The sequence below is a fragment of the Perca flavescens genome, chromosome 11 (genome assembly GCF_004354835.1).
Source record: "Perca flavescens isolate YP-PL-M2 chromosome 11, PFLA_1.0, whole genome shotgun sequence".
Lineage (NCBI taxonomy): Eukaryota > Metazoa > Chordata > Actinopteri > Perciformes > Percidae > Perca > Perca flavescens.
In genome coordinates, this window is record NC_041341.1 from 11,285,790 (window position 1) to 11,302,703 (window position 16,914).

General features: G+C 41.3%; 1 protein-coding gene across 3 annotated transcripts in view; it reads right to left on the reverse strand.

The window, feature by feature from the left end:
* The window catches only part of tbx15 (T-box transcription factor 15), a 42,969-nt gene extending 29,171 nt beyond the window's left edge, over nucleotides 1-13,798 (reverse strand). For 2 of the 3 annotated variants that reach the window (XM_028592145.1, XM_028592144.1), the window contains exons 1-3: nucleotides 13,277-13,798; nucleotides 6,547-6,754; nucleotides 3,459-3,560 (exon numbers count right to left, since the gene is read on the reverse strand). In XM_028592145.1, coding sequence (XP_028447946.1) covers nucleotides 3,459-3,560; nucleotides 6,547-6,754; nucleotides 13,277-13,463 — 497 coding nt within the window. In that variant the 5' untranslated portion in view covers nucleotides 13,464-13,798. The remainder of the gene's footprint in view (nucleotides 1-3,458; nucleotides 3,561-6,546; nucleotides 6,755-13,276) is intronic. The other variant, XM_028592146.1, reaches the window with a different exon arrangement.
* Nucleotides 13,799-16,914: the final 3,116 nt, after the last annotated feature.

Genomic DNA, 16,914 nt, shown 5'->3' on the forward strand with positions numbered 1-16,914 from the left:
GTCACTTTATTTATGTTCAGTGTTTGTTTTTATGCAGACAAACCAAGTTTTTTTTGTCCGAAATAAATCTTACTTGACGTGAGTGAGAAGAGCCCTTTCTCTGTTTCCTTCTGAGATGACAGGGTTTGGTTTTGCAGAGAGAGGGGGGATATATCTGTGGCATGCTCAGCCTTTAATCAAATATTCACTCTCGCATAGCAATGCATGAAAACAAAACTAACTCCCTGTAAACATGTTTTATGTCATTGAACTTTCTGCTTTAAAATATGCTCACCAGCTGCAAAGAAAGGCTTTTAAAACACTGCTGGTACACTCAATACACTACTGGGAACACACACGACTCAAGTGAACCTGATAAACAAGTATGTTTAAATACAGACTCTCTAATCTTAGGTTTCATGAAGGGAATTATTGTCAAGATTAAATTAGTTTGCATTTGCATGAAGTAAAGTGTGAGACGGACAGTTGCAGGCTCGCACTATACATACTACAATTGAGGGTTCTGCATACACATGATGGCGCCCTCCTGAGAGCAAGAAAAAATGGTGTTTGTGAAGGACCAAGAATGGGAAGTACAGAACATACATACTGTGCACGACATTTTAGTCAAGTTGTCAAGTAGGACTTTATTTGGGTGCGTGCGGACTGTGCTCACTACAAGCTCACTGGCTTGAGCAAATGGCGGCATTTAAGTCAGGCAGATGCAAGTAGACCCTCGCGACCCCCCACACAGCAGCAGAAACCATGAATTGGCCTTAATTCATCGTTGGTTTTTCATGGAATTTAAAGCTGTAGTGCGTAGTTTCTGTCACCCCCATGAGGAATTCTAAGTAACGACAACACCACTGTTGTTGCATCCGCATGACACAGGTCATCCCCCCCACCTCCCGCCCCCCCTCCACCCCCACCCCTCCGCCACGCAGTCGCTAGTAGACAAGGAGGACACGGAGGATTAAAAAAAACATGATGGACTCTTCAGGAGAGGTCATTATCTTCAGGAGAGTTTCTGTGCGTGAAAGTCGCCGTGCGACACCATGTTCTAAACACAGCCATAGTGAGAAATACAGAGAGCGTTGTGTGGAGTAGAGTGCGGATAGGGCTGCATTCTTCTTTCCGAGCCCGGCCCGCGTCCGACAGAGCAGTAACTGAACCAGACCTGAGACCTGACAGGCATTAAGATATTTATGTCCGAGCTCAACCCGAGCCCGACACAGTTCTAATCTAATTTTTTTCTCATACTAATGACACATCTACATGTAGCCTAATATGCACGTGTTTCGTTGTCACAGCTACATAAACATTACATTACATGTCATTTAGCTGACGCTTTTATCCAAAGCGACTTCCAGTTGCCACATATGTCAGAGGCTGCACGCCTCTGGAGCAACTAGGGGTTAAGTGTCTTGCTCCGGGACACATTGGTTGATGTATTGCAGTGGGAATTGAACCCAGATCTCCTACACCAAAGGCATGTGTCATATATTAATATTTTATTTGAATCACAAAAACTAACCTTTGCTTCAAGTCCCATTGGCTACCTACATAATAGGCTGCTTTAAATTTAAAATGTGCAATGCCTTATCGTGCTGATGTGACCGACCCCGACCCGAACCTGAACATAATTTCTAAATATCTGTCCGAGCTCGGGTCGGGTTTGCATCCTCTAGTGTGGAGCTGATAGTCTTAATTAGCTTTGTATCAACTCATTTGGCAATGGCTTGAATGTAACGGATGTTCATTATTATCAAAAAGTTAGGCACTAAAGCTTTAAAAAATATAGTACAACGCCAGCCTTGTCCTTTCAGGTTAATACTTCCCAGCTTTTCTAAATGAGGTTCATCTGTCTGCTTCACTGTTCCATGATAGTCTAAATGCTGTTTCGCAACCATTAATTTCAAATATCAGCACAAAAACCTCCTGGCAGCTTTAATACGAAAACAGCAGCATCAGCTTTTAGAAGCTCTTCACTGCTCAAACTCTATTTTAAATGCAATGAGGCAGCTCTGGGTTATTTGCCACATTATCACTTCATCACACAGGAACAGCCTGTATCTGCATCAGCATTTATAAAACCGAGATGCAACCACTGAATACGCAGGTAAACTTTGAACACGTTTCTCTCATAATCATCTTCATCATCTCACTTGCTCATTTCTGTCAATAGTCAATAACAAATACCTTTAAAAAAAACTGTATTGAACCATTAAAGTAACCCTATAAAACGTCCACAGTCACCCATAACAGCAGCAGGTTCACATGCAGCATCGCAAATCCTTTTTCCATCTCAACAGCTTTTTTTCCCATTTCCGTCATTAGACCTGAATGTTGAGAGTTATCCTATTTGCAGCCTCTGGCTCTGCTGCTCGCCCAGTGGGATGATGAATACATTTCAATCTCCTCTCTTTGGCTCTGACTTCTGGGACGTATACTGTGGGCCAGGATATCAGTCTTATTACATATCCAGAGAGATCCATCATATACAAGCCCTCCTCCAGCACATGCACACTTTAATCACTCTTGCTTCACTTCACTGATGATGGGGAGTAACTATTCTCGCTGTGTTGCCAAGAAGAAGAAGAAGAAGAAGAAGAAGAAAGAAACAACTCTCGTAGCAGTTATTAGAAATCTGAAAAATGAGGCTGTTTGGTTCAGTCCAAATCCTGTTACGTTCGACTCTAACATGAGAAATGGCATGAACGTTGAGAAAAATCCAACTAGGTCAAAATGTTTATGCTCGGTCTGACATTTGAAAATCCTCCAGGAAAAAAAAAAACAGCTCCAGCTGTAGCAGCGGCAGAAGTGGGGGCTCACTCATGCATTTGCAGATACGACTGTGCGTGTGCATATTATGTACAGCTGTGCATTTATTAAACTTTCTGTGGACTGAAGTCTGTCTGTCGCACTGCTTGCTCTTGAGGGAATTACTGTAATTGTTGGAATTGTTGGGGCTTTGTAAATTATAGAATGTGGTCTAGACCTACTCTATGTGTAAAGTGTCTCGAGATAACTCTTGTTATGATTTGATACTATAAATAAAATTGAATTGAATTGAATTGAATTGAATTGAATTGAATTGAATTGAATTGAAGTGGCCGAATGCTATTCAGTGCAGCGTCTGTACATTTCTCTTATGCCTACTACAAAGAAATACAATTTCTCAGCAGTTTAATTCTTGTCACAGCTGAGAAGCATCTGAAACAGCATTTAGACCATCATGGGACATTAAAGTCCCCACTGAAACCAGAAAGAATCAACTGATTTTGGTTTAGCAGGTGTTTGGTAGAGAAACTCTGGGATACATTTCTGCATTTGGAAGGGCAGTAAAATGGCAAGGAACATAAATACAATGTGCAAAGACAGTAATGTCTCTCTGTTCTGGACGACAACGACTAGCTGATGTCTGATATGTCAGCACAGGCATTCACTCCCATTTATGTTTTTGTGTGTAAAGAAGGTACCTGTATCTCTTGTTGTCCACAGGCACGATGTCCATGGCGATGTAATACTGCTGATGAGGGTCCAGACCGGCTATCTTCACTCGCATGGCTGGAAACATCCTCCTGAAGGAGAAAAAGCAACATGTAGGGATCAATGTGATGGAGTGACTCTCGTGCTTCTGTCTCTTTCCTTCTGTTGTGTTCATAATGAAAAGAGATGAACATTTACAAGAAAGTTACTCTGAAAAGAACCAATGTGCCAAAAAAATAACCATCACTGAAACCCGACCGGCGATCTCAGCAGTTGTTTTTTAGCAGCCTGAAGAAACTCTAATACATACAGTAACTGTGTTTAGCAATTCATTTAGGAGAATAATAAAAAAAAAACATTAACAGACAAAATCAAGTCATGTAAAAAGTCTGATTTCATCCAGTCTGGATGTCTGTTTTCTGCCACTGTGGTTGAGGAGGAACCTGAGGTGGACATCTTCCTAAACTTAGTTGTGTCTTCTTGTTCACAGTAAGAGTTTTGATCAAAACAAGCAAATGCTGAGAAATATGGCAAATAAGGAAAACAAACAGTTCAGGGGCAAAAATAATGATTGATCTGAGGAAGAGAGAGAGAAAAAGGTATGCAGTACTTCTTTTAGATCAAAACAAATACACAGCACACATGTATTCCAATGTAGAAACATCTAAATTAATTTAGCATTTTTTATATCAGGTCACCCTATTAAAAAGGCACTAATATTTACAACATTGTGGGAATTCTTATTTTTAGTTGCATTTTCAAAGATTCCTTTATTTGTTTTGCAGTTGGTTTCGTGCTAACTGGTCCTGATTGGCTGCTTTAACTGAAGACTACTGAAATCCATCCAATCAGTTTGCAGCTTCTAAAGCAGAAAGACTCCCCTGCAGCGTTTTGGTCACTCAGAGTTCAGTATTTATTTAGCCTAATAAAATCAAATAGATTGCATTTATTTCAAAAGCTTCCAGAACATCTACACCCTGAGAATCTTTCCAGCCTCGCAGCTCTTGATCGTCTCCATAATTTTCATAATTTTAGTGAAGACAAATAGAATCTTCCATATTGTCACTGTGACCTCTGACCTTTGCACTCCAGGAATGTGGAGTATTCTGTGGTTGTAGTATTTATTTAATCATAATATCAATTTGAAACAGTCAAACTGAAAATGTTACTTACATATAAATAGATGTATTTTTTAACTAACCCTTTTTTTACCCTTCAAATCATTTTTTGCAACCAGCTCCTCCCATTAGCTGCAGCTTGAAACTCATGCAAAACCCCCCAGTGGAATTTATAGTCTGAATAAAGAAAACCTGCACCTTTATTAACAGTCTGTACGTGGAGAGGGAGACATTTCAACTTAATACCTCGTTTTGTACTTCAAACGCTGCATTTTCCCCATTTCATTTAAAGGTCGTAAATCCGGGCCTGCCTATTAGAAAAGAGGGCTGTTCTCTCGCTTCCATTCTCTTCTGGATTTATGAGTTTATTATGAGCAGGCCGTGAATTACACACGGCGAGGATCGTGGCCGCCTTCTCTCTGCTTCGGCGCAAAATGATTGTTGCTCTATTTATGAGTTGGTTACCAATTTTAACCCAATTCATAAAAACAGCCGAGTGTAGTCTGTAACGAGCAGAGGAGAGGAGAGCGACATCAGGGTTCATTTCAATCATTTTCATCTGAAGTCACAACTGAGAGGAGCGCAGAAAAAAATATTAAAATAAAACTCTGGTTTCAAAATAACAGGTGGACTAAAATATACATAGATCAACCCCACCTATTTTATACATTACAAACAAATAGCCAGAACCTCTCGTGTAAAACAAACAGAATATATATATATATATATATATATATATATATATATATATATATATATATATATATATACACAAAGTATTCTGTGATGTTTAATTTAGTCTCACATCCGTTTGAAAACGGTCTTGGATAAATAAATACGTCCTTAATAACTGAACAATTTGAGAGGGAAAATAAGCAAAAATACATTTTATAAAGTGCCTAAAAGGACTTCTCCACGTTACTCCAACACGGATGAGATCATCGTTTGTCATGAAAAGTCCCCGCACTGCTATAATCAAAAGAAACTTTTCATCGGATAAACACATTTGTGTAAAAAATGTAAAGCATTATCTCACCTCACTGAGTTTACTCACTGAGGTTTATTCTCTAGGAACCAACAGCGTAAAAGACTCAACGCGGTAAAGAATGAAAACCTTGTTTTAAGGGAGGATATTTGCCGTAAAGTTGAAGCGACATCAAACCAAATGTCAGCATTGCCGATTGATGTGAACAGAGGGGGAAATGTTAGTGGAAATGTGCTGCGTTCCGGGCGCGTGGGAGCGGAGCAGACTGCGGGTAAAGGTCCTTCCAGCAGGATCCGCAGGTCAACTTCTGCGCTTGCTCTGGGTTTGCACTGCTGGCCCGGGAGAGCGAGAAAAACACGGAACATGTTGCAGAGAGATTAATTAGAACCAGCTCTCCTTTTCTCCGAGATCAGGAGTAACCTGCCGCGTCACGAAGGCCTGAACACAACAGAGCGGCCTGCATGTGCAACACATTAACACCCTCCAAACAGAGCTCAGAGGAGTGTGTGTGTGTGTGTGTGTGTGTGTGTGTGTGTGTGTGTGTGTGTGTGTGTGTGTGTGTGTGTGCGTGTGCGTGTGTGTTTGTGTGTGTGTGCGTGAGCTGAACTGTTTCTTTAAAAACGAAGTATTTTTGTGGGTCGATTTTCGGTTTGCGCATGTGATAAATCTGTGTGACGGTGAGTTGTCATAATCTTAGTCATAATCTCATAAAACACTCTTTTATAAAAAAAAAAAAGAGGATTTCTGTTTGCGGTTTGTCTTCACCAAATAAATCACACAAAAACGTTTTGAGCGTAAAAGTTCGCAAATCGCCTTTTACGCAGACTTGGCGCACAGTCTGTCTGCGCCATGTCTGCCTTTTACGCAGACTTGGCGCACAGTCTGTCTGCGCCATGAGTCCGACACGTAGCCGCACGTAGACCTTCTGGGCTACTGAGCTGTGTGTGTGTGTGTGTGTGTGTGTGTGTGTCCTACCTGCCCGCCTTGGTGATGATCATCTCCGTGCCGATGTCATGGAAGCGCTTCCACAGGTCTGCGCACTGCAGCTCCACCTGGATCTCCTCCATGGATGCCGGGGGCGACGGTTCGCAGGGCACGGGGGCCAGTTCGGCAGGTGAGCCGAAGGAGCACGACGTCCTTTCGGCCAGACCCTCTCCGTCCGAGCCGGGACTTGCCTCCGAGTCTGAGGGGAAAATGAGGAAGATGATGAGAAGGCAGCTCTGAATATTGGAATTAATATACTTTACGACTTTACGCAGGAAACTTGGCACGGTGAGAAAGTACAGCGGTACTCTCCGCTGACTCCAAATCACCTGCCGTCTGCAGCTTGGAGAGAAGCGGCCGAGTTTGGCTCGCTGGCTCCACTCGTCATGGAGTTCTGGGCTGATGTCAAAAGCAGAATAAATGTTGCGTAAAGCCTTTGAAATGCAATGTAGAAAATATCAAATTTGAAATTGGGCCACACAATGTAGAATTCCGACGGGAAGCGTTCAGCAAATGAAGTTTCCCCTCAAGTGCTCCCTCTGGACCAAATTTTACAGACTGACCATTCAGAGTCATCAACACCGTCACAACGTTAGAGCAGATAAAAACGTTCCCTCCATCCTGAAACCAATCCAGACCTACAGGAACGCTTTCCATCTGCCTGAGAGCCTCTGCAGACACCAACCAGGGTGACCTCTGCCTCCTTCACATTCGCCTTGTTCACTTTATTTCAAACCAACAGCCCAACTGACACAGGCAGGGTGGACAAAATAACAGGAACACCTGACAATTTGAAAAGTGAAGGTTTTCCTTTTTTTTTTTTTTACACATAGCCTACATTTTCACTGTATTAATCTATTTCAAAACCCCTAAACGGAACGACTTCTTTAAAGTGAAACAGGAAATTAAAAATTACACCAGATTCTACATCCAGACGCTTTTTGTACTTTAAAAGCATCAAAATCCACTGAAAGAAAAAATGCTGAATTCCTAAACCAAGAATGATTCTACTTGACTCAGACCTTTAAATGTCACTTAACACATGTGTGATGTTATTTAAAAAATAAAATGGAAACCTTTTGGGGTTAAATATGAAAATGCATCAAAGATTTTCCAGTTGGGATGTCAAGTCTCGACACCTCAAAGCTACCCTTTACCCAGACAAAACTCTCATAAGATCATCACATAATGTCTCTTATTTCACTTTTCACAGAAAAAAGTTTATAGCTGAATATCCTACACCCCATCCAACACCACCAACCCCCCACAAAAAATAAAAATAAAAGAATCTAATAATGTATTATTTATTGGGAGCCCTGACACGAGGAGGTTGACTTGGCAGACTAAGGGCACACAAATGTGGTTATGCAAATGCAGAGCGGCTGAGAGACTGGACAGCGTCCCAGGCAGAACCGCCACAGCGCAGGCCGAGCCAACGCCGCTGGAAACAAGAGCACGGAGAGGAGTGATGGAGATAGGAAGAGCGGAGGGAGGAGGGGAGGGGGAGGAGAGATGGGGGCGGAGGGCTGTAATGACCACAGGAGACACAGAGAGAGACTTTCCATCATCTTCTTGGGAATCCTTCCAGTGTCACTGCAGCCAGTGAGGACTGTCACACGTGATTTTACACACACACACACACACACACACACACACACACACACACACACACACACACACACACACACACACAGGCAGATACAGTCAGTCAAACTGACTCCCAACAAAGTCTTAGTGCTGTAAACTGGATTTAAACAGCTGCATCACTTTGTCAATATCAGGCTTAGATCAGATGTCAGCAGCTAAGGATCGTCCAGTAGATATATATATATATATATATATATATATATATATATATATATATATATATATATATAATGGAAGAATTATTTTTTTAATCTACAGAGGTATTTTTATTTCTCTTTGATGTTCCATAATTGTAAATAATGTATTATTTAAAGGACTAAAATTAGTCTCCTCTACCCGAATAAGGTAATAAATTGAAAGGAATGTCATTAGTCTGGAGATTTGGCCTGTAATCTAAATGCAGTTGCTCTGCCACTGTGACAGAAACAAGATTTGACACTACATAAAAAAGTGTGAAATCTCTGGCATCAAAACTATTTGCAACAAACACAGCCTGAAAAGCCACATTGAGCAACCCCGTATCTACTACAGGCATCTAAAACTGGATGTTTAGAGGGAGCAGACGCATTCCAAAGGGCAAAAGCGGCCCGATTAAATAAGAACGTTTTGGCAGGAGCGCCTCAGAGATGCGGAGGAGGGAATTTGCCGGCTAAGAAGGAGCCTGTCGACCCCGCCCGGACGCCCTGTCACCAGGCTGAAGGACCTGTCCTCCGCCACTCACCGGCCTGGGTTTTTGTATATGTTCATGTGTACATTCAAACATCAGACCTGAAGAAAACACAGGACGATACTTGTAGTCCAGCATCACTCAGCATCAAGCTCATGTGAAGGGGTTCTTTCAGCTTCAGTTTAGCTGTTGTTGTTGTTTTGTGTTTAAAAGTTGAATGAATAAAAAATGACATTTACTCATGAACAAAAATTTGCTCACTCAGCAGAACACTGGCCCTGACATCTGCTGTGGTTAGCCACACACACACACACACACACACACACACACATGCACACGCACACACACACGGGTACACACACACACACACACACACACACACACACACACACACACACTCGGTATCTTGTGGTTAAGGGCTCCCAATCAGCTCATGCCAGGCCTCATTAAAACGACGCTAACATCCATAGTCGGCCACAAATTGGCCTAAATTTAATAAAGTCAGTGCAGTTTATCCAACTGTCCTCGGTGTCACAGTTCACATTCAGTCACACTCATGTCAGCTTCAGACATTTGGAGTTTTCTTAAAGAAGGACCTTAATGCATGTATATATTCAATGATATATTAAAGGGAGCGGAAGTGCTTTTACTAAAGTTATAAATAGGCTTTTAATCGGAGAGAAGATAGAAATGTTTATTTATGTGGTGATACTCCTCTGACGGAGAGCTTGTATGAAGTAACTATGTATTTTATTAAGTTGTAACTATTTTTAATGGAGGAGTATTTTTTTTTTTTTTTTACAGTAGTTACCTCTTGTGAGTTTTTAAAGTGGGAGCTGCAGATAAATGTGGGATATGGACATCCTCTTTATCATAAGTCTGTCATGTTGGAACGGTTTTTATTGCAGAAATTACAAAATTAAGATACAAAAATACACCAAATTAAGAATATCTACCTAACTTTTTTTTATACATCAGATATATCTGAAATTATTGTAGGGTGTTAAACTGAAATTTGAAAAACTTGCATAAAATATATCTCATATCATCTGCAATGTTTCCATTTGATGTTGTGGTGCAGCAATTTAAAAGGTACCGTCTTGGATTGGAGTATTTGAATATGTGTAAGCACCACATACATTCAATAGAGCGTTACACGCAGATACAGAATGTGCTGTATGTGATACTGTTATTCAATGTGGACATATTTTGTTTTCATACTTAGATATAGATTCTTAAGGGGAAATTCAAAAGTTTGATAGAGAGTGAAATTGTACTCTATATGGCTCCTGCATTGACGGTCAGCATTTATAGTAAAGTGGTGCTTCATCAAGGAAGCTGATTCTCTGATTGTGATTATTCTGAAGAGGACAGTAGCAATCTGTCGAGCATGAAATCACTGAGTTACCCACTCCACACAAAGAGAGCACCTGTTTCCTCACTGATGGAGACTCAGCAGTAAAAACGACATGTACAAATCTCTTTTATCAGCCGGCATGCTAAAAGTCGACAGAGAACTCTTTAGAGAAACAGCGAAAGGAAGGGGAAGCGTTTAGATCATTTTAGTATTATGTTATGATGCAGAAATCTTGATAGATGTTGATTAAGAGAGGCCTAGCGGCTTCAGGTGTTCGGAGTGAGTTAGTTATGTGTGTAATCTGTGCTTAAAAGCGCAAAGTATCACCTTTTAAAATCACATAGTTTGGGTCAGGCCTTTCATAAATACGATTAAATATTATACTGGATGTAGTTCAACTTGTTAATTTATGTATTAAAGGGTAAATATTATGCAGATGTGGTTGGGGTAGTTTTGTGAGGTCTAACAAATCTACTTTTTTTCTGTGCAGCTCTTACATGCAGCCCGTTAAACGCGAGCCTGGTTCTGAGCCTGTGCGTTTCTCAGTCCTGCCCTTGTCTTTGAGGCTAATAAACGTGTTATACGACCAGAGGGCTTCCAGCCTCGCCTGGAGTTGAGTAAAAATAAAATCACTTCGTTAAGAATTCCTCTAAACCACATAATCTGACCACAGAGACTCGCTGTTCTCGGTCACCACCGACGCGCCAAAGGGGAGGCTTTAGGACCCTAGCAGCACCCGCTGAACCTGCCAGGAACCCGCCTGCTAATGAGTGGGACCGGGGGGGATTGGGGCGGGAACTGGGTAATTAATTGAGCCACAAATCCTAAAACTCTCCAAGACAAACCATGGGAGAAGATGAACAGAAATACTTTTTCTGAAGCAAAGATTAGCACAATAACTGCATGGTTGTTTAATGATGTCAAAGGTTTCATGTTTGTGGATTATCGTTGCCCTTTTTTATTTTTGTAAAGAAAAAGAACAAGCTGTTTGCCATTAGCAACGTTGCAATCAACGTTTAGTCTCACCTTCCCTCATTTACGCTCCAAACAGTTCAACACTTCAATGTCAACCACTACGACAATCATCTTCCCACGAGAGACACAATCTCCCTCCTCAAATCCTCCTCCTTTGTTGTTTACTCCGGTTTTCACATTTTATATTTTTGGATTTCAATCACTGGCAGTCTCAGAGCACAGAGGAGCCGTGCGTAAAGGCGCTGCGCCCCCGCGGTCAGACTGCAGCAGGCAGCGGGACTCAGCTTCGGCCTGAGACTGTCTGAGCAGCAGGCAGAGGTAAGCTTCGGTTCTGCCTGTCTCTACATTCCTACAAAGATTTAATCAGCTGTGATATAAATATGAGAGAATGTGATTTGTATATTTAAAGCTACATTAAATATTCAATAAAGAACGGGCCACATTTGGATCCATGGAATTTTTTTTCACCAAATCTAAGATTTTGCAAGAAGACGACCAAACTTAAACAATATTTAAACTAAATGACATTTCATTTTCAAACTAAATTATCTTTTATTTTATTTTTTTTTATTTTTGCTGTGGCTCAAGCAGCACGCGCAACTCTGTGCCGGTCAGTTTAAAAATAAAGCTCACAAGTGTCGACGTCTCAGCATCGAGGTTTAAAGTCACTTCAGGTCCGATTCTGGAGGCGCAGTATGATCAGTTCATCTTTAAACACTGACATCTAAGGAGTTTAAAATGAAACAGCCAGAATTACATTACACCTGTAATTAGTTTACTCACAAAATGGAGTAATAATGTAATTTATATGCAAAATAATAAATTAACGTTTAAGTTGATGTATATAAGATGTGATATTTAAAACTTACTTAAACATATACATTAAGTGCTTACATAAAAAAAATGTAGTTGTTGCAAAAAATGCCTCATCCCTTGTAATGAATATATTTAATAGACAATTGCTGAAACAACAAAATAATAACACTTTATCTTGATTTTCAAAAAAAGGATCTTAATTGCTGTTTCTCTTGTAAATTTTACTTTATTATTTTCTATTTAGCCTATGTGATTCATTTATTTTTGCCGTGCATTTCCACTTATCCACTCCCTTCTTCACACTTTACGCGGAATTTGGATGGTTGATTTCTAACAAAATATCTTTAAACTGACTACACATTTTACACGAATGATCAAGTCTTTAATGTTACCCTCACAGTCCCCTGAACGCTCTCATACCTGGGGCATGTTGGATGTTCTGCGTGGCGCAAGAAGGGCGCTTTTAGTGCAACGTGAACTGCAATTCTGCACAGGGATGTTATTTCTTAGCAGAGGACATTATAATTCAAAATGTCTGAAATGTGATTGTCTGAGAATGAAACGCATTAGATACGTTTATTTACTTTGACATTTACATGCCACTGCGCCTTCGTGCAACAAGCCGAGGCCTAACGGAAGGCCTGCAGCCAAACTGAAGACAAACGGCGTCCAAACATCAACACAACTTTGAAAATGTTTTGACTCATATTTTTCATGTCACTTATATCTTATAGAGTAATCCACCAGTCCGGAGTCAAAACCTGGACAAGCCAACCCAGCCATGACAAAAAGACACATCTAATCACTTAGAGCCTGATGTTGAGTCCTAAAATCTATTTGTAAGTTCTTATGATAGTTTCATTTGTTACTGATGCAAATTAAGGCATATTTTGATGCATTTTCTGTATCATATTCCTGACAGTAGACCAGCATGACTGACTTGCTCTACAGGCCTGCACGCATCAGGTTTATAAGCTGCATCTACAACAGGAAAAAAAAACGTTCTTCTTTATGTAGCCGCGCTGCAGCAGAGCGGAACCACTGAGCAGAAACCCTCACTTGGTTTAAAGAAGAAGAAGAAAAAAAAGACTCCACATTCACAGAGAGCGTGGAGCTTCTAGCTACATGCCCTGTCGTGGGTTGGGTCATTGAAAGTGGAGCCATGTTTTGACTCGGGACTCGTCGGTTTGCATTGCGCTGCAGTGATATAACGGAGATCCGGACAGTATGAGCGGTGTGGTGCATGTCTGCGCACTGACCCGGGTCCATATCCAGACAGTGCGCCGGGTCCTCTCCGTCCGTGGCGATGCTCTCCATGGACAACTCCAGCTCCTTCTCCTCCCAGCCCCGCAGCTTCCTCTTCTTGTTGGAGCCGATCAGGGCTTCCACGGAAAAAGCGTGGGCTCTAGAGCTCAGAGCGGCGGCAGATCGCCTCCTCTCACTCATTTCTCTCAAATCCACCCAAAGGTGGGGAGGGGTGGGGGGACGCGGCGAAAAACACACTCTGTCCGTCCAACGCAGTGAAGCAAAACAGTAAAAAAAAAATGCACACGTCAGTGTTTAAATCGGGGCGCAAACTCACCAAGTGTCCAAAGTAATCCCAACTGTGACTAGAAACACCGCGTCAAACTTTTGAAAGCAGACTGTGCCATCCTGGCTGCGCGTGAGAGATCAAGTCCGGTAGGATTGATAGTTTTGATGCGGTCTGCCGCTTTGCGCGTCTATACGTCCTTCCACTCCGCGTCTTTCCTTTTCTCTTTCTGTCCCCCCTAACTTCTCGCTGATTGATACTCACTTCTGGAGGAGTTTTTTTTTTCCAGGCGCAGAGGGGCGGCCCTCCGGCTCCCTGTCAAACCAGCGCGTCCAATGAGAAGTGAGGAAAGACAGCGAGACAAAGTGTTTTGTCCAATGGCAGCAGAGGGCGACGCGCGTCCTGGAAGAGGAACCGTCATACGGACTGCAGCAGTCTAATGAACTGACGCAGCCTATGGAAGAAAAGAAAAAACAAACAAAAAACATGAGCTTATTATACATTCTCTCATTGTATCCATGTCTTCTTTACACGCAGATTGCCCTGCAAACAGAATAATAAAACAATAAAAAAAATATATCAGTTTGTGTTAAATTATGCATTTATTGGCCTCACCAACCAGTGCGACGTCTCCCCTCTTTGACGCGCAGATCCTGCAGCTTCACTTCTCCCCTGAAGGCTGATCCTCCAGGTCTGTCGGCCGAGGCCGGTGCGCGGCCCTCGCCTCCTGGTGAACATCCAATAGTCATTTTAATATCTGTCTTTTCACATATGTCTGAGCCGCTGATTGCATCATTACCAGGGATTGGAGGAAAAGTTCCATTACAGCTTCATTGTGTCGGCCGACAGCTGCGGAGGCAGAGCAGAGCGGCAGCAGGACAGGTGGGCTGATCTCAGGACACAGAGGAACGACAAGATTAGCACGTGAAATGGTTCGGCTCTGCACGGCTTATTTCAGGTCGGTTACAGGGAAGAAAATATATATGATAGCCAATAAACTGGTGTGTTAACACAGTTTAGAGGGAGATAACTCAGGAACTGATATACAAGTTTATGTTAAAACATAGGCTTCCATCACAGGCCTGCCATCTGTTTATTACGTTGGTCTATACATTAATTCATTGTACTAATTTAGGCCGATAAAAATTATTTTAAAAAGCTAAATTTCTGCTTCCCTGTTTTCTGATGAAAGCAATCGTCAAAAAACGACGCATAATTATACCTTAAAATAACAAATCAATTTGGACCCAATACAGACAATTATTGGATTAATAAATAACCAATTCTTCTATTTAAAAAAAAAACATTATTGCGTTCAATAATGTGTTGGGAAAGTATTAGTAAAAAGTATGAATGTTTAGATTTTGGTCTAATACAAAGAAGAATTATTTCTAATAGCACTGAAAGTAAATATAAAGACTAGCATAATATAGAAGACTACTGTCACATATTAAAATAAAAGCATACTAATGATAATAATCATTAACAAATATGAAGTCAAGTCAATTGTTTTTATATAGCCCAGTATAACAAATGACACATTTTCCCCAATGGGCTTTTAGGCGAATAAGAATAAGAATAAGAATAAGAATAGGCCTACTCATATGAATAGGCTACTATAAATAATAATAATAATAATAATAATATACAGGCAGTTGATATTGTTGAAGCTTTTGGTCAGACCCTTAAAACATAACCGGTTCCAAAGATCAAGCATCGCTTTTTTTTAAACCGGCGCTTTGCTGAGACTTTGTCCGGAGCTGCCCGATCCGTGTGCAGGCCTGATGCTGAGGAAGAGGCGCACAGACCGAAGGCAAGCGGCTGATCAGTTTCTACCGGGGGGTGGAGGGGGGGGAGAGAGACATCTTTAACACATTTCAGCCGTCAGCGGCGAAACGAGAAGATGAGGGGAGAAAGGGCCGAGGATGGTCGCTGCTGGATCTGGATCCTCCGTCGGAGGAAAAGACTGCAGGCCGGAATTCAACCTGCGGCTCCTGAAGATCAAGCTCTCCAAAGGTCACCGCCGCGCACGTGGAGTGTTTTCTACAGTCGAGTCGATGGTTATAACTCAGAAAGATATGTAGAAACCGGGATGCACAGTTAAGATCAAAATAACAAATCAAGAAACCGCAAACAAAACTATAATTTATGTAAAAGTCCGAAACAAATGCATCGCGGAAACAATGTTTATATATTGAATATTTTACTGAGAGGTTTGTCTATAAAAAAATATTAAACCACATAAAAAACACATTATAATACATGAATTAAAGTCTAACTAGAGTTACTACTGAAATATTAAAGGCTACTAGAAGCTCCTACAGGTTGACATCACTGGCATTATTCTGCACACATCGACGCAATGGATATTATATATTATATATGTGCATTTCTGACTATAAATATGGAGTTTGAAATGATATGAATATCATTTTGATTATAATTCACACAATTATAAGCCGTGGATAATTTCTTTTTTTTTAATGAGATGTTGGGTGATTTTGTCCGACTAAATGCTTGTGCGTAAACAAGTAGCCTAAATATTCTACGTGCGTTCGCGCGCTTGTGTGTGTGTGTGTGTGTGTGTGTGTGTGTGTGTGTGTGTGTGTGTACATATATATGATGGGGTTTAAATCCCTGTGGGAGGAAACTCGTAAAACACAAGCAAACTGTTTGCTGTTTGGATCCCATTTATAGCCCCGATGGCATCTCATTCACCCAAAACGTAGGCATGCTTTAAAATCAGATAAATATCTCCAGAGGTTTATATGGAACATTTTTATAAGGGTCAATGCAACCATAATATTTTCTCTCAAACACTTTGTAAAAACGCTATTCTTGCCAGTTTGTTTTTGGTTTACCTTTTTTTTTTTTTTTTTTTTTTTTTTTACCAAAAACGGAGGGCTTGTTGGACCCTTTACGGAAAAAACATAAACTTCTTTTTTTCTGACTTCACCCAGACAGACACGTGGAAGGTGGGCGGAAACGTTCCGTTAATATTCAATTAGTACAAGAAAGCGTTTGACCCCGGCTGACTCCGGGGATAAAGCGCGCAGTAAAGCATCCAAAGTGACAGCAGCTCTCGGGCTGTTTCAGCACCTTCCACCCCGGGCCAAGGACTGCGATTCCCCGTGCAGCAGGACTCTAAATATAGCACGGAGAGCCACTGCAGGAGGCACCGAAAAGTTGAAGATGTCAGGATTGAGAGTGGTCAGTGTTGGGCCTGAAGATCCTGACATTCGCCTGACGCTCAGTTTTAGGCGTAAAATACAAAATCAGCAGCATGCCGTTGCTTTAAGACGATGGTTAAATTGCGCATTTACGAGAAGTTGGGTTTTTGTGATGACCATAAGCATGGGACCAGAG